The 19184-nt window shown below is 46.1% G+C and overlaps 1 protein-coding gene across 1 annotated transcript in view; it reads right to left on the bottom strand.

The window, feature by feature from the left end:
• Positions 1 to 375: 375 nt before the first annotated feature.
• LOC126455765 (uncharacterized) overlaps positions 376 to 19184 on the bottom strand; it is a 198524-nt gene continuing 179715 nt past the window's right edge. The window contains exon 5 of the mRNA XM_050091530.1: positions 376 to 1180. Coding sequence (XP_049947487.1) covers positions 1005 to 1180 — 176 coding nt within the window. The 3' untranslated portion in view covers positions 376 to 1004. The remainder of the gene's footprint in view (positions 1181 to 19184) is intronic.

Genomic DNA, 19184 nt, shown 5'->3' with positions numbered 1-19184 from the left:
ACAAGACTTATCAAGGCTAGCAACGCAGTGTGAAATAACTACAACGCCTTCGAAGTAACTGATAATCTTTACGTAGCATCAACATACGTCACTTTATGAAACCAGAACACAAAGTACACTTGAAAATGACTCGTAACTGAATCCAAATCCGATGTACGAATAAAAGTTGAACATAATTGGAAACAAACATGCGATGAATATTTACAAAAAAATTCCATAGCTTCGGGAAATTGCGATAAAACCGTCACATCAAGAACAAGAGAATTTTTTTTATATCGCCCAGTCTTAAAAAGTAGATCTCATATGATTTTTACATGTGTTGGTTCCGTAGGACAGAGTGCAGGAAAGGTGTAATGCAGAGATCAATGAGGCACTCCAGACCAGGGCTTCAATCGTGTGGATATCGTTCTTGGCTTTCATATATCACTGGTGTGCCGGTTCGGTGTCGTCAGCTAGTCGTCAGCATGACAAGCTAAACTCGTGAAAATTTTGTGAAGCATTTACTTCGGTAACAGGGAGCAACACAGTATGCAAATTATGGCTGCTGCATCTATGGTATACAGAGATGTACATATATGACCACAGTCGTAACGATGGCAACGGGTATAATGTTGTAAGTGATTCCTTTTCCTCAGAGATATAAAAAATTTTCTCCACATGTCTCCTGATGACACTGTAAGCAATTGTCGTACGTCTGTTCACTTCTGGAAACTCTCTCCCAGTAGATGCACTGTGGTAAACTGTACCAGGGTAGCTTTCTGTTGCACAAATATCTCAGTAAATGCTGTCCCCAGGAATACGTTGTCAATGGTAGAAAAAGAAAACTATGATAACTATGTAGTAGAAAAAACATCCAACACGACCAACTATAAATTAACAAGAGTATGGGTGACAGCGAATGAGTGATGAGGAACCGCAGAAATTCCTGAGAGGTGCGAGGCCACTGACGCAGAAACCGTGCCTCGTAGACGCCGGCATCGAGTGCTGAACGCTGGCGCTGGGTGTCAGGTGCGGGGACTCCCCGCTGTCAGCAGCAGAGACAGCAGCGCCGCCAGAGCGAGTGTGAGTATCCCGGGAAGCGAGGCGCCGGGCGCGGCGGACAGTTGCCGATCACCGGGACATACGAGTCCGCTGTGGCGGACTGTCACCCGCACCTGGTCCGGGAAGCGGCAGTCGTCCTCTGCAACAAACCGCCAAAAAACACCTAGGTTATCAGTCGTATTTTACGGCAATGGGTATCATGCTCCATAATGACAAGTCCTAATCTATTTGCTTACAAATAACTTTTCTGCTACCTGTCACGATTTTATTTTACACATATTTTCAAGCCGCGTTTAGGGAAATGGTTCCCATTTTCACGTGCGTATTTCTCTGTACTATGCCATTTTATGCAATTGTTTCGAGGTGTGAGGTTCTGCTATTTTGTTGTTGATTTTACTGCAATATATAAAAACGCGAAATTTTTGGTTACTTATCGATTTTCACATTTTAGTGGCGAAATTTGGAAGAACTTGTACTTACAGTTTTCTTATAGTCCATTTGTGCAGAGTCTCACACATGGATTTGTTAGAAGAACTCGAAATGTAGACACGTTACAGAAAATATGAAGACTAAATGCTAAACGAAAAACTTGAAAGTGAAGCGGTGAATTTCTTCAGATATTTCGACAATATAGTTAAATAAAATTAGTAACGCATAGAAATAAGCGCTATTGAAAAATACACTGAAGAGCCAAACAAACTGGTACGCCTGCCTAATATCGTGTAGGACCCCGCCAGCTCGCAGAGCCGGCCGGTGTGGAAGTGCGGTTCTAGGCGCTTCAGTCTGGAACCGCGTGACCGCTACGGTCGCAGGTTCGAATCCTGCCTCGGGCATGGATGTGTGTGATGTCCTTAGGTTAGTTAGGTTTAAGTAGTTCTAAGTTCTAGGGGACTGATGACCTCAGATGTTAAGTCCCATAGTGTTCAGAGCCATTTTTTGAGCTCGCCGAAGTGTCGCAGCACGACGTGGCGTGGACTCGACCAATGTCTGAAGTAGTGCTGGAGGGAATGGCCGGCATGAATCCTGCAGGGGTGTCCATCAATCCCTAAGAGTACGAGGGGGTGGAGATTTCTTCTGAACAGCACATTGCAGGCATCCCAGGTGTGTTCAATAATGTTCATGTCTGGGAAGTTCGGCGGCCAGCAGAAGCGTTTACACTCAAAAGAGTGTTCCTGGAGGCACTCTGTAGCAATTCTGGACATGTGGGGCGTCGTATCGTCCTGCTAGAACTGATCAAGTCCATCGGAATCCACAATGGAAAAAAAAATGGTTCAAATGGCTCTGAGCACTATGGGACTCAACTGCTGAGGTCATTAGTCCCCTAGAACTTAGAACTAGTTAAACCTAACTAACCTAAGGACATCACAAACATCCATGCCCGAGGCAGGATTCGAACCTGCGACCGTAGCGGTCTTGCGGTTCCAGACTGCAGCGCCTTTAACCGTCCACAATGGACATGAATGGATGCGGGTGATCTTGACAAGATGCTTACGTACGTGTCACCTGCCAGAGTCGTATCTAGACGTATCAGGGGGTACCATATTACTTCAACTGCACACGCCCTGCACCATTACAGAGTCTCCACCAGCTTGAACAGTCCTCTGCTGACATGCAGGGTCCATGGATTCGTGAGGTTGTCTCCATACCCGTACGCGTCCATCCGCTCTCGACACGATTTGAAATGAGACTCGTCCGACCAGGCAACATGTTTCCAATCAACAGTCCAATGTCTGTGTTAACGGGACCAGGCGAGGCGTAAAGACTTGTGTCGTGTAGTCATCAAGGGTACACGAGTGGGCCTTCGGCTCCGGAAGCCTTTATCGATGATATTTCCGCACCAGGTAGGATTGACAGAAGGAGAAGATCCAAAGAAGAGCAACGCGTTTTATTACTGTTCACTTGTGAGAGACGTTCAATAACTAACTCCGCCCGAACGGGACATGAGGGCCCAACGGTACTGACTGGCCGCCGTGTCATCCTCAGCCCACAGGCGTCACCGGATGCGGATATGGAGGGGCACGTGGTCAGCACACCGCTCTCCCAGCCAGATGTCAGTTTACTAGACCGGAGCCGCTACTTCTCAATCAAGTAGCTCCTCAGTTTACGTCACAAGGCCGGAGGGCACCCCGCTTGACAACAGCGTTCGACAGACCGGATGGTCACCCATCCAAGTGGAAGCCGAGCTCGACAGCGCTGAACTTCGGTAAAATGTAAATGTGGTGTGACTAGGACCTCCCGCCGGGTAAACCGTTCGCCGGGTGCAAGTCTTTCGATTTGACGCCATTTCGGCGACTTGCGCGTCGATGGGGATGAAATGATGATGATTAGGACAACACAATACCCTGTTCCTGAGCGGAGAAAATCTCCGACCCAGCCGAGAATCGAACCCGGACCCTTAGGATTGACATTCTGTCGCTCTGACCACTTTTTTTTAAATCTCATTTTGTTCGTTTATTTTCGTTGCCTTGTTTGGGGCGGACATCCAATGACACCCGTTGAAGTTCGCTATTGATCCATTCACTCAGTTTTTTTTATTACAGAGGGCTGCTAACCCTCCGACCGAACGCGCTGAGCTACCGTGCCGGTTGACCACTCAGCTACTGCGGGCGGACGCTTAACTTCGGTGATCTGACGGGAACCGGTGTTCAATAGGTAATGCAACGCAATTCTTTTTATCGACCCATTTCGGCTGAAATATGTTCTGAACTCGATATGGGACATCGTGAAATAATCCCACTTCAGCCTCTATACTTTCATGAAGTTCCGTTAGCTGGACTGCGCGGGGTAGGCGTGCGGTCTGGGGCGCCTTGCCACGGTTCGCGCGGCTACCCCCGCTGGAGGTTCGAGTCCTACCCCGGGCATGGGTGTGTGTCTTGTCCTTAGCCTAAGTTAGTTTAAGTAGTGTGTAAGCCTAGGGACCGATGACCTTAGCAGTTTAGTGCCATAGGAATTTTCGAGCAAAACAGAAGCAATATCCGGCGTTCCCTAAGGAAGTGTTATGGGCCCTCTATTGTTCCTGATCTATATTAACGACATAGGAGACAATCTGAGTAGCCGTCTTAGAGTGTTTGCAGATGATGCTGTCATTTACCGTCTTGTAAAGTAATCAGATGATCAAAACGACTTGCAAAATGACTTAGATAAGCTATCTGTATGGTGGGAAATGTGGCAATTGACCCTGAATAACTTCACATTATTACTAAAAGAAATCAGCTAAATTTTGAATACGCGATAAGTCACACAAATCTGAGGGCTGTAAATTCAACTAAATACTTAGGGATTAGAATTGCAAATAACCTAAACTGGAACGATCACATAGATAATATTGTGAGTAGAGCAAACCAAAGACTGCGATTCATTGGCAGAACACTTAGAAGGTGCAACAGGTCTACCAAAGAGACTGCTTACACTACACTTGTCAGCCCTATTCTGGAGTATTGCTGTGCGGTGTGGGATCCGCATCAGGTGGGACTGACGTATGACATCGATAAAGTACAAAGAAGGGCAGCTCATTATCGCGCAATAGGGGAGATAGTGTCACAGACATGATACGTGAATTGGAGTGGCAACCATTAAAACGAAGGCGTTTTTCGTTGCGACGTTATCTTCTCATGAAATTTCAATCGACAGTTTTCTCCTCCGATTGCGAAAACATTCTGCTGGCACCCACCTACATAGGGAGAAATTATTATCACCATAAAATAAGAGAAATTGGGGCTCACACAGGAAAATTCAAGTGCTCGTTTTTGCCGCGTGCCGTTCGAGATTGGAACGGTAGAGAGCCAGCTTGAAGGTAGTTCATTGAACCCTCTGCCAGGCACTTTATTGTGAATAGCAGAGTAATCACGTAGATGTAGGTGTAGATGTGTACCACAAATTTCAAATTTTCCGATAGCTGGCGGCGCTGTACGTAACCTTGAAAATGGCGTCTGGAATGGAGATGCGTTCTAAGCAGACGGCTGTCATTGAGTTGCTTTTAGCGAAAACCAGAGCGTCATAAATATTCACAGGCGCTTGCAGAATGCCTACGGAGACCTGGCAAAGAACAAAAGCACGGTGAGTCGTTGGGCGACGCGTCTGGTTCCGTCAGGATAACGTCGCGCCAACCTGTCCGATCTCCACGGCCGCCACACGGAGACCTTTACCGAAGAGACCGTCTCCTACACTCGACCACGGAGAGCTAAAAATGTTTATCAATATTTCTTGCTTGTCCTCGTCTTTCGCCATGTGAAGCTTCCCATCTCGTGGATAAAGGAAGTGAGCTTCGTATGGTCGCCTGTAAGATGGCGATTCCTCCAAGCACTTCGCGTGCTGTAATCTGGACCGAGCATTGCGTCAGACGCGCGACGTGACACACTTGAGCTCTATCTCAAGCATCGATCTCCTTAAGCCGCTCTGTTTATGCAGAAATGTGTGTGGGTGAACTGCTGCCTCCAAAACGGCGACGCAGGCAGGGAGGCCAGGCTCATAGGCGGTGCCCATGTGTTTGCGAGACGCAGCGCCACGTCTCTCGGTACGCTGATAGCGTTACGAAACGCCCGCCCACACTACAGGCTGGAGTACGGCGCCTGCCGCCGCTTGTCTGGTTCGATCGGCATCCCACGGCTTCCGCTGCGCCGTCTGCATGCATTCCCGTCACTGCGGTTGTCCTGGGTTTCTCCACGACGCGTATACGTCCGCAGGGCTTTGGTCACTGCGCAGCTGTCATCACACATGTATGTCACACCTACTCTCCCCGTGCTGTCCACCCACTTATATTCGCTTCAAGACCTTTTCGTGTCTGGACGGGGCGACACATTGACAACGTTGAGATTTCTCGCAACGATACCCTTGCAAAATAAAACCTGTGCGTAAAATACACAACTGACCATTAAAATTGCCACACCACGAAGATGACGTGCTATAGATGCGAAATTTAACGGACGGGAGGAAGATGCTGTGATATGCAAATGATTACCTTTTCAGAGTATTCATACAAGGTTGGCGCCGGTGGCGACACCTACAACGTGCTGACATGAGGAAAGTTTCCAACCCATTTCTCATACACAAACAGCAGTTGAGCGGCGTTGCCTGGTGAAACGTTGTTGTGATGCCTCGTGTAAGGAGGAGAAATGCGTACCATCACGTTTCCGACTTTGATAAAGGTCGGATTGTAGCCTATCCCAATTGCGGTTTATCGTATCGCGACATTGCTCCTCGCGCTGGTCGAGATCCAATGACTGTCAGCAGAATATGGAATCGGTGGGTTCAGGAGGGTAATACGGAACGCCGTGCTGGATCCCAAGGGCCTCGTATCACTAGCAGTCGAGATGACAGGTATCTTATGCGCACGGCTGTAACGGATCGTGCAGCCACGTCTCGATTCCTGAGTCAACAGGTGGGGAGGTTTGCAAGACAACAACCATCTGCACCAACAGTTCGACGACGTTTGCAGCAGCATGGACTATCAGCTCGGAGACCGTGGCTGCGGTTACCCATGACGCTGCATCACAGACAGGAGCGCCTGCGATGGTGTACTCAACGACGAACCTGGATGCACGAATGGCAAAACGTCGTTTTTTTCGGATGAATCCAGGGTCCGTTTACAGCATCATGATGGTCGCATCCGTGTTTGGCGACATCGCTGTAAATGCACATTGGAAGCGTGTATTCGTCATCGTCATACTGGCGTATCACCCAGCGTGATGGTATGGGGTGCCACTAGGTACACGTCTCGGTCACCTCTTGTTCGCATTGACGACGCTTTGAACAGTGGACGTTACATTTCAGATGTGTTACGATGCGTGGCTCTACCCTTCATTCGATCCCTGCGAAACCCTACATTTCAGCAGGATAATGCACAACCGCATATTGCAGGTCCTGTACGGGCCTTTTTGGATACAGAAAATGTTCGACTGCTGCCCTGGCCAGCACATCCTTCAGACCTCTCACCAACTGAAAACGTCTGGTCAATGGTGGCCGAGCAACTGCCCAGAGGTGGTTGTTCTGGGTACCGATTTCTCAGGATCTATGCACTCAAATTGCGTAAAAATGTAATCACATGTCAGTTCTAGTAAAATATATTTGTCCAATGAATACCCGTTCGTCATCTGCATTTCTTCTTGGTGTAGTAATTTTAATGGCCAGAAGTGTATTTCACACACCATGAGACAGCCAGTCAAGCAGGAAATGGCGAATATGCTCCTGTTTAAAAGACTTTGGCTGAAAAGCAGGGTAGCAGTTGACTTAGACCGAGCGAAGTGGCGCAGCGGTTAGCACATTGGATTCACATTTGGGGGGGACGACAGTTCAGACCCGCGTCCGGCCATCCTTAATTATATTTTCTAAATAGCTCAGGGGAATGTTGGGATGGTTCCTTTGAAAGGCCACGGCTGACTTCACTCCCCATTCTTCGATGGGACCGTTGACCTCGCTGTTTGGTCACCTCCCCTAAATTAACTAACCAGTTACATTATTCTACCTTCCTCATCACCTTTACAGCTGAAACGTCCCCTTAGAAAAATTATAAAATGACTGTGACGATAAACCTCTTGCGTTATTTAATTTTCAAACAGCTGCGCAAAACTCAACGTACTGAAACAGTTTTCTCTTTACTTATTCTGATCATCACTAAACTGACACACAATATTTTTAGGGCAACGCAGTCCGACTTTCAATAATCCGTACAAAAGCATGGCCCTGACTAACAATAACCTATACCTTTCATGAATCACTTGCCTCACAAAAATCTTCGTTACTCGAACTACTGCAATACAGCGAGCGCCGATACTGCCAGTTAAATAAAAGATTCTAACTACTGAAGGCACTAACTACTGATAGGCATAGTTAGCAAATGAAAGATTTTGATGGAGAACAAACAATGTATTTACCTTAATAGTGTTCTAAAGTCATAATATACACTCCTGGAAATTGAAATAAGAACACCGTGAATTCGTTGTCCCAGGAAGGGGAAACTTTATTGACACATTCCTGGGGTCAGATACATCACATGATCACACTGACAGAACCACAGGCACATAGACACAGGCAACAGAGCATTCACAACGTCGGCACTAGTACAGTGTATATCCACCTTTCGCAGCAATGCAGGCTGCTATTCTCCCATGGAGACGATCGTAGAGATGCTGGATGTAGTCCTGTGGAACGGCTTGCCATGCCATTTCCACCTGGCGCCTCAGTTGGACCAGCGTTCGTGCTGGACGTGCAGACCGCGTGAGACGACGCTTCATCCAGTCCCAAACATGCTCAATGGGGGACATATCCGGAGATCTTGCTGGCCAGGGTAGTTGACTTACACCTTCTAGAGCACGTTGGGTGGCACGGGATACATGCGGACGTGCATTGTCCTGTTGGAACAGCAAGTTCCCTTGCCGGTCTAGGAATGGTAGAACGATGGGTTCGATGACGGTTTGGATGTACCGTGCACTATTCAGTGTCCCCTAGACGATCACCAGTGGTGTACGGCCAGTGTAGGAGATCGCTCCCCACACCATGATGCCGGGTGTTGGCCCTGTGTGCCTCGGTCGTATGCAGTCATGATTGTGGCGCTCACCTGCACGGCGCCAAACACGCATACGACCATCATTGGCACCAAGGCAGAAGCGACTCTCATCGCTGAAGACGACACGTCTCCATTCGTCCCTCCATTCACGCCTGTCGCGACACCACTGGAGGCGGGCTGCACGATGTTGGGGCGTGAGCGGAAGACGGCCTAACGGTGTGCGGGACCGTAGCCCAGCTTCATGGAGACGGTTGCGGATGGTCCTCGCCGATACCCCAGGAGCAACAGTGTCCCTAATTTGCTGGGAAGTGGCGGTGCGGTCCCCTACGGCACTGCGTAGGATCCTACGGTCTTGGCGTGCATCCGTGCGTCGCTGCGGTCCGGTCCCAGGTCGACGGGCACGTGCACCTTCCGCCGACCACTGGCGACAACATCGATGTACTGTGGAGCCCTCACGCCCCACGTGTTGAGCAATTCGGCGGTACGTCCACCCGGCCTCCCGCATGCCCACTATACGCCCTCGCTCAAAGTCCTTCAACTGCACATACGGTTCAAGTCCACGCTGTCGCGGCATGCTACCAGTGTTAAAGACTGCGATGGAGCTCCGTATGCCACGGCAAACTGGCTGACACTGACGGCGGCGGTGCACAAATGCTGCGCAGCTAGCGCCATTCGACGGCCAACACCGCAGTTCCTGGTGTGTCCGCTGTGCCGTGCGTGTGATCATTGCTTGTACAGCCCTCTCGCAGTGTCCGGAGCAAGTATGGTGGGTCTGACACACCGGTGTCAATGTGTTCTTTTTTCCATTTCCAGGAGTGTATATTTATCAGTTCATGACATCCAGTCTCCTTTTTCTGATGAACACACGTCCAGATCGTCTGCTCTCAAAACTCCGCCATCTCTGTCCGCACATCGACCACTGCTGACAGCTCACCTTCAACTGCGCAACGGTATGCGCTGTCCACATCCAACTGCCCAACACTACAATATCAAATATTCCAACAATACAAACCAGCCACAGACTGCACACAGCACAGCCAGTGATTTTCATACAGGGCGCTACGTGGCGTTACCAACATAAATATCTTAACAGCCTATTTACACAGCTTTTCCCAAGAATGTTGGCAAGCGAACGTATTCGTGCTCTTTTTACCAAGCAACTGACCTATCACTCCCACAAGCTACCCTAACTGTAACTCACTCGCACCCATCAGCCCATCGCTGTAAGTCACTGATGCTCATCCACTCCCACTCACCCATTCTGTCCTAATACCATAGTCTGCTCTGTCTCCCTCCTTATCTCTCTTAATGTTACTCATTATACAGGGTGATTCAAAAAGAATACCACAACTTTAAAAATGTGTATTTAATGAAAGAAACATACGAGGGCAGTTCAATAAGTAATGCAACACATTTTTTTTCTCGGCCAATTTTGGTTGAAAAAACCGGAAATTTCTTGTGGAATATTTTCAAACATTCCTGCTTCGTCTCGTATAGTTTCATTGACTTCCGACAGGTGGCAGCGCTGTACGGAGCTGTTAAAATGGCGTCTGTAACGGATGTGCGTTGCAAACAACCGGCAGTGATCGAGTTTCTTTTGGCGGAAAACCAGGGCATCTCAGATATTCATAGGCGCTTGCAGAATGTCTACGGTGATCTGGTAGTGGACAAAAGCACGGTGAGTCGTTGGGCAAAGCGTGCGTCATCATCGCCGCAAGGTCAAGCAAGACTGTCTGATCTCCCGCGTGCGGGCCGGCCGTGCACAGCTGTGACTCCTGCAATGGCGGAGCGTGCGAACACACTCGTTCGAGATGATCGACGGATCACCATCAAACAACTCAGTGCTCAACTTGACATCTCTGTTGGTAGTGCTGTCACAATTGTTCACCAGTTGGGGTATTCAAAGGTTTGTTCCCGCTGGGTCTCTCGTTGTCTAACCGAACACCATAAAGAACAAAGGAGAACCATCTGTGCGGAATTGCTTGCTCGTCATATGGCTGAGGGTGACAATTTCTTGTCAAAGATTGTTACAGGCGATGAAACATGGGTTCATCACTTCGAACCTGAAACAAAACGGCAATCAATGGAGTGGCGCCACACCCACTCCCCTACCAAGAAAAAGTTTAAAGCCATACCCTCAGCCGGTAAAGTCATGGTTACAGCCTTCTGGGACGCTGAAGGGGTTATTCTGTTCGATGTCCTTCCCCATGGTCAAACGATCAACTCTGAAGTGTATTGTGCTACTCTTCAGAAATTGAAGAAACGACTTCAGCGTGTTCGTAGGCACAAAAATCTGAACGAACTTCCCTTCTTCATGACAACTCAAGACCTCACACAAGTCTTTGCACCCGAGAGAAGCTCACAAAACTTCAGTGGACTGTTCTTCCTCATGCACCCTACAGTCCCGATCTCGCACCGTCGGATTTCCATATGTTTGGCCCAACGAAGGACGCAATCCGTGGGAGGCACTACGCGGATGATGAAGAAGTTATTGATGCAGTACGACGTTGGCTCCGACATCGACCAGTGGAATGGTACCGTGCAGGTATACAGGCCCTCATTTCAAGGTGGCGTAAGGCCGTAGCATTGAATGGAGATTACGTTGAAAAATAGTGTTGTGTAGCTAAAAGATTGGGGAATAACCTGGTGTATTTCAATGCTGAATAAAACAACCCCTGTTTCAGAAAAAAAATGTGTTGCATTACTTATTGAACTGCCCTCGTAATATAACCTTCTGTTATACATCATTACAAAGACTATTTAAAAAGGTTTTTTTTCACTCAAAAACAAGTTCAGAGATGTTCAATATGGCCCCCTCCAGACACTCGAGCAATACCAACCCGACACTCCAACTCGTTCCACACTCTCTGTAGCATATCAGGCGTAACAGTTTGGATAGCTGCTGTTATTTCTCGTTTCAAATCAGCAATGGTGGCTGGGAGAGGTGGCCGAAACACCATATCCTTAACATACCCCCATAAGAAAAAATCGCAGGGGGTAAGATCAGGGCTTCTTGGAGGCCAGTGATGAAGTGCTCTGTCACGGGCTGCCTGGCGGCCGATCCATCGCCTCGGGTAGTTGACGTTCAGGTAGTTACGGACAATAAGTGCCAATGTGGTGGCGCTCCATCCTGCTGAAATATGAATTGTTGTGCTTCTTGTTCGAGCTGAGGGAACAGCCAATTCTCTAACATCTCCAGATACTGTAGTCCAGTTACAGTAGCACCTTCGAAGAAAAAGGGACCAAAAACTTTATTGGCTGAAATGGCACAGAAAACGTTCACCTTGGGCGAGTCACGTTCATACTGAGTTGTTTCCCGCCGATTCTCAGTGCCCCATATACAGACATTGTGACGGTTGACTTTCCCGTTAGTGTGGAAAGTTGCTTCATCACTAAACACAATCTTTGAAACGAAAGATTCATCTGTTTCCATTTGAGCAAGGATAAAATCACAGAAATCGATTCTTTTAATCTTATCAGCTGCAGACAGTGCTTGAACCAATTTCAGACGATAAGGTTTCATAACTAACCTTTTTCGTAGGACTCTCCATACAGTTGATTGTGGAATTTGCAGCTCTCTGCTAGCTCTGCGAGTCGATTTTCCTGGGCTGCGAACAAATGCTTGCTGGATGCGTGCTACATTTTCATCACTCGTTCTCGGCCGTCCAGAACTTTTCTCTTTGCACAAACACCCATTCTCTGTAAACTGTTTATACCAACGTTTAATACACCACCTATCAGGAGGTTTAACACCATACTTCGTTCGAAATGCACGCTGAACAACTGTCGATTCACTTCTGCAGTACTCAATAACACAAAAAGCTTTCTGTTGAGCGGTCGCCATCTTAGCATCAACTGACGCTGACGCCTAGTCAACAGCGCCTCAAGCGAACAAATGTACAACTAAATGAAACTTTATAGCTCCCTTAATTCGCCGACAGATAGTGCTTAGCTCTCTCTGCCTTTTGTCGTTGCAGAGTTTTAAATTCCTAAAGTTGTGGTATTCTTTTTGAATCACCCTGTACATTCCATCTCACTGCTGCTGTCTCTTCTCAGTGGCACTCTCTCTCTCTCTCTCTCTCTCTCTCTGCCTTGTTGTCCGCCTGGTTAGCTTGGTGGTAACGTGCTCACTCCCATGCAAGAGGGCCCGGATTCGATTCCCCGCCGGGTTGAAATGGTGTTGTGTTGTCCTGCCCATCATTTCATCCTCATCACCGGCACGCACGTCGCCCAATGTGGAGTCGACTGAAATACGACTTACATTTGGCGGCCAAACATCACCGGATGGTGATGCCATTCGCTCATTTCTGCCTTGTTGCCACTGTCACATACTCTGTCTCTCATTATCGCTGACTCAACCACTTCCACTTTCTCCTTCTCTTTATTCCTCTCCCGTAGGCACTTTTATCTCAGTGTCAGCTATGTCCCATTACCACTTAGACCCGCTCTTTTTCTCACTCTGCTACTGTCGCCGTCGCGCTTTCTATATCACAACCACTGTCTACTTTCTTCCAATATTTATTACTTTTCCGTCTCTTTCACACTGACACTGTCTCCATCTCTCTCACATAAAAAAGTGCGATTATCTTCACATGCCAAAACTTTTAGGAAAATTTTTAAAGATGCTGAGGAGGGTAGAATGTGCCAGCAGGTACTGAACATTGCAGGCAGAGTCTTTTAAACAGATACGTATTCGCATTTTTTGTGCTCCACTAGGAGCATTTTTCCGATGGTTATCTTCTTCTCTCTGATACAGCGGGGCGTGTCACTCACTGTTCCAGTAAAATTTTGGTTGTTCACGTATGTGAAACTGAAATAACGCAACTAATTTTACACCTCAGACCGGATTTTACGTGTACAAAAATTTTGCATTTGCTTCAATGCTTGAAATAGGGCTTTTGATAAAATAGCGATACGAGGTGCGGCTAGAAAAAAAACCGGACTGATGCGGGAAAAAACATTTATTTACAATTATTTACAATTTCATGTTATCTCCTTCAATGTACTCTCCTCCTCGGTCTCTACACCGCTCCATACGAATTTTCCACTGTTCATAGCAATGCTGCAGATCATTTTCGGTAAGTCCATACATTACTTCCGTCGCTTTTTCTTTTACTGCTTCAACAGTCTCAAATCTAGTTCCTTTCAAAGCTGACTTGACTTTAGGGAAAAGAAAAAAGTCACAGGGGGCCAAATCAGGTGAGTAGGGTGGATGATCTAAGATGGGAATGTTGTGTTTTGCCAAAAACGTCTTCACTGACAACGCACTGTGAGCTGGGGCATTGTCTTGGTGAAGGATCCATGACTTTTTTCTCCACAAATCGTTCCGTTTTCTCCGTACTCGCTCACGTAGGGTAGCCAGGACGCTAATGTAGTAATGCTGATTCACTGTTTGTCCCTCTGGTACCCAATCAATGTGCACAATCCCTTTGATGTCAAAAAAAACAATCATCATTGCCTTGAATTTCGATTTTGACATTCGTGCTTTTTTTTGTCGTGGAGAACCAGGAGTTTTCCAATGCATCGATTGGCGTTTAGTTTCGGGATCGTAAGTAAAAAACCACGATTCATCGCAAGTAATAACATTTTGTAAGAAGGTGGGATCACTTTCAATGTTTTCCAGGATGTCAGAACAAATCATTCTTCGGCGTTCCTTCTGTTCAATTGTGAGACACTTTGGAACCATTTTTGAACACACTTTGTTCATGTTGAAACTTTCATGAAGAATCTGCCTAACACTTTCCTTGTCAACTCCTGTTAACTCAGACACTGCTCTGATTGTTAAACGGCGATATTGTCGAACAAGTTTACCGATTTTTTCAATGTTTGCATCAGTTTTTGCTGACAATGGTCTGCCAGTGCGAGTGTCATCACTGGTGTCTTCGCGGCCATCTTTAAATCGTTTAAACCACTCAAACACTTGTGTTCGCGATAAACAATCATCGCCGTACACTTGTTGTAACATTACAAACGTTTCACTAGCAGATTTTCCTAGTTTGAAACAAAATTTGATGTTAACACGCTGTTCTTTCTGTACACTCAACATTTTCCGACGCACAGACAAAACGTCAACTACTTAAAACAGACGCCACGGGCAGACTGAGTGCAGGAGGCAGATGAAACTCGAGCAGTAGGCGGAGCGAGAGTCACGTGACAGGCCACGCGACTTTCAGCCTTATTGCATTCGTTTTATTGTTTCACCAGTACTAGTCCGGTTTTTTTCTAGCCACACCTCCTATTTCGCCTACAAAATATAGATATACAGTCCAGTAGTTTTGGCGATGCATTTCACAGTGGTATCCCTGTACAAATGTACCTTGACTTTTCTCTCCATTATTTGGCGTGCAGTGAAACGGATGATATGTTACCAACTGCCGTGTATGGGGTTCTACCCCGTCACATGTTGTGCAAGAACATCCACAGCTTTGAAGTCTGAATGTTGCGGCTAGATGCGGCTTACGGTGTGAGTGTGGAGACGATATCTCTTACAGACAGCTGTGCTGTGGAGTAGAGAGTTAACCGACTTTGAAAGTGGGATGATAATCGGGCCAAGGCACGGGAGTCATAGCATACCGGAAACTACAAAATGATTCGGTTTTCAGTGGCCAGCAGTGTCTAGGGCGGATCCTCAACATAGCAGGTATAGTGTTTCCATACGTGTAAACCGCCGCAAAGGCCGAACAAAAGAGCCAGCCGTTGTGGCCGAGTGGTTCTAACCGCTTCAGTCCGGAACCGCCTGTTGCTACGGTCGAAGATTCGAATCCTGCTTCGGACATGGATGTGTGTGATGTCTTTAGGTTAGTTAGGTTTACGTAGTTCTAAGTCTAGGGGACTGATGACTTCCGATATTAAGTCCCTTAGGGCTTAGAGCCATTTGAACCATTTTTTAGATACAGGCTGTGTATGTAAAGGAAACGGCCGATTATTCTTTGATAGAAACACGGTTAACGATCAGCAATATCCTCCTAAGTTACTAAACTGGTCGTTTACGCGGCCGCACGAAGACAACTTCAATTTCAACAAGACGAGGCACCCTCTCACTATAGTCGCCAAGTGCGTGAACTGAATGAAACCACCGAACCGTTGGATTGGTCGTCAAGGAGCTGGCGACTTAGCATGTCTCAGCTGGACTTTCAGTCACCGGATTTGACACCCTCTGACTTCTTCCTGTGCGGTTTAGTTAAAGACAACGTTTATGTACCACCACTCCCACAGAACCTGCTGGAAGAGTTGAAGAACCGGATCGGTACTGCCGTAACATCAGTCACGAAGTGCGTGCTTGCACAAGTATGGGAGGAATTGGAGTATCGATGTGATATTGTTCGTGTCGCTGATGGAGGACGTATTGAACATCTGTAATCTGAACTTGAGATTTTCCTAAATATGTGTGTAAAGTTTCATATTCGTATGTTTTATAGTTTAGTAAATATGTGCATTCGAAATTCGTATATTCTTTTTGCAGCACCTTGTACTTTGACAACTTATTCACCGCTGACCCGACCTTTTTGTGACCAGTTCATTTTTACTACCGAGTTACGTAAAGCTGTATGGGTTTTCAAAAGTCAGAATTGAAAACTACAAATACTGTGCCTAATTAGAAGCACTTTCTCAGAATCCGAGCTAAGATTTGGGGGGTGGGGGTGGGGACTCATAGTTTTGAGATTTCACAAGTGGCTCATGGTGTAGTTGCTACTAGTCAATAACAACTACATATTGTGGCTCCCTTCAAACTGCCGAGAACGATTCACCTCTGGTGTACGGAGAGAAATGCAAACACACTACAAAGGCTTCAGCAGCCGAAGACAGATATCTCACCCGTTGCCTCCCCATAATTCTTTTAGCCACTGACGTTCGTGTGTACCACCCTCGATTAAAAGTTAACGGCGCTTTAAGTCGGCATTTAACCCTGTTCAGCGCAATGTTCTGGTCCACTGACCTTAAAGTTAAATGAGGTAGTCGGCTGTGGTTAAATTTGTCCATGGCTCACGCTCGATTTTCGCGAGATGACCAGGCTCTTATTAGCGTTGTGTATTAAGATGGCGGCGCGCTTCGATGCACTGAGACAGACTCAGGGTATCGTATACCATACCCTATACGTAATATGAACCTAGAAAGTTTATTAACTTTTGAATGAAACTTACCAGTAGCAAAATTATATTGTGCCTCCACATGTGACCACACTGGTTGTTTTTCTCTGACAACGGGACCATATGACAAACAGATTTCTTTTTTATGTTTTCTGTACTTTACACTCAAAACTCAAATGTACCTTTCTCAAACCAGTTCGATGTAACTCTCAAAAATTCTCTAGAAAACCGAATACAAAGTTTTCTAGCCATATTTGAGTGCTGAAATAAGGTCAGTTTTTTCTTCGAGAAGCTGTGTGGCTCTGTAGTAGCGTGCTTCCTCGCTGTTTCGTGGGTATGGGTTCGATTCCAGGAGGATTCAAATTTTTAAACAAAGGTGCAGGTTCTAAGAGCAGTTATGCGAAGCACAAAATACAGAAACATAGAAAAAATTTAATTTGCACTTTTTAATTGTAGACCCTTCATTAACCATATTTTATAAATGATCAGTAACACATTTTTATTTGCTACGAAAACAGAATTTTTGTACGCAGTATATAGTCAGAAATAAGATGTGCATTTTTCACAAAAATGACATTTAGATGTATTAATGAGCATATATTTGATGACTTTTATATGTAAACAACGTAGGTATTCGATCTGAATGAAAGAAAAAACGAAAAGAAAAGAAACACTGTACATTTCTTCAAAATGGTTCAAATGGCTCTGAGCACTATGGGACTTAACATCTGAGGCCATCAGTCCCCTAGAACTTAGAACTACTTAAACCTAACTAACCTAAGGACACTGCATACATCCATGCCCGAGGCAGGATTCGAACCTGCGACCGTAGCAGTCGCGCGGTTCCGGATTGAAGCGCCTAGAACCGCTCAGCCACCGAGGCCGGCTGTACATTCCTTCTTATGCACCGTAGCCGTCAGTACCTTAATTTCAAGAACTGATGCAATCACACCGACCAATTCTTCTCATACTTCTAAAAATTTGGTGCTCTTCTTACAGGTTTCCAGTTCGTAAAACATAAACGAATGGACTAGGAGCAAGGTATAAACATACTTCTGCTTGCTAACGAAAGTGAGAGCATATGACAATGACGTCATTCACCAGCGATTGTGTAGAAGACACGTTTATAAGCGGCTGCCTGAAGATTCATATCTCTGTGAACATCTCTGCATCTACAAGGTGGCTTCCATTGCAATATACGGCGTTAACGGCAGTCAAATGCACGATTGGCTGACGACGATTCACTGACAGGGCGATTAACGCTGGTGCACTGTACAGACATTTTAAACTTGGTTTAGCTGTAAGTATGAGCGCAGGACCTCGGTTATCTTGCGTTTTCACCAATGGCGAGGCGTGAGGTATTCGTAACAGTAATCGTTTTTAAAAAATTGTTAAAAATAACAAAACTGTTATTTTAATTATTATTATTATTATTATTATTTCTGTCATTATTATTACTGTGTCATTGTTTACGGTTATTCAAATAGGGGTATTTTTGTATTTATTGTTATTACTGCCATTGTTAATAATATTATGTTATTTTTTACAATTATCTGTTATTGCGCTGCATCACGCCCTAGTATTACGCTGAACAATGCTGTATGCCGTCTATTAAAGTACAAGGAATAACCTTGTAGACATTAGGCCGACTGAGCGATACCAATTACTCGGAGAATACCTGTTATTGCATCTACATTAATAAGGATGATATTGAAAGTTCCAGTACTGAGAGTCTGATTTATATTTGGGATCAATTATGCGATCTTTCTGGTCGAAAACTCTAATGATAGAGTCGTAGGATGACATTTGTTGTTTCACGGACTTCAGCAGTCGTTTTTGAATGGACAACAATGCAAGGTGAGGTAGTCTGGTTTGCGACTGCTTATCTCGACGAGCAGGAGGAGGATATCAGTGTGTAATGTCCCATCGACAACGTGGTCAATAGACACGGACCACAAGCTCAAGGAAGAAGAAGGAAGTCGGCCGTGCCATTCCGAAGCAACCAGCCCGGCATTTGCCATAAGCGATTTAGGGAAATCACGGAAATTCTAAATCTGGATGGCCGGACGAGGCTTTAAACCATAGTGCTCCCGAAAGCGTGTCCAACGTGCTAACCACTGCGCTACCCCAGTCGGTGTGCATTTCGAAAAATAAGATACGTTATGCTTTTGAAAATTCAACGTCAAGACATTGTTCAAACAAAAATCTATCCTTGTCCTGCCATATTTACTGAGTGTCCACATAAATGTAATATGGTCCTTGGAATTTTCGTGCTGTTTCTTTAAGTTGTTGAAACTGTTCATGTCACTCATACCATTTTTTGTCCACAACACGTCGGAAGAAAACACGCGGCCAACCATTCAATGATTGTCTCTATGCTGAGTTTTAGTCACTGTATTCAGAAGTACTAGGTTTAGTGTAGGCCGTACTTGTTTAATCACGCCACTTTTCGCCTCAGAACTAAGTCCTCCAAATGGATGTTACCGCACACTTCCCACAACACGTCTGCAAACTAATACGTTTGTAACGTTCGAGGAGCCCGTTGTTTTGTCCAC

This window comes from Schistocerca serialis, chromosome 2 (genome assembly GCF_023864345.2).
Source record: "Schistocerca serialis cubense isolate TAMUIC-IGC-003099 chromosome 2, iqSchSeri2.2, whole genome shotgun sequence".
NCBI classification, from domain to species: Eukaryota; Metazoa; Arthropoda; class Insecta; order Orthoptera; family Acrididae; genus Schistocerca; species Schistocerca serialis.
This window is presented reverse-complemented; position numbering and strand designations above follow the sequence as displayed.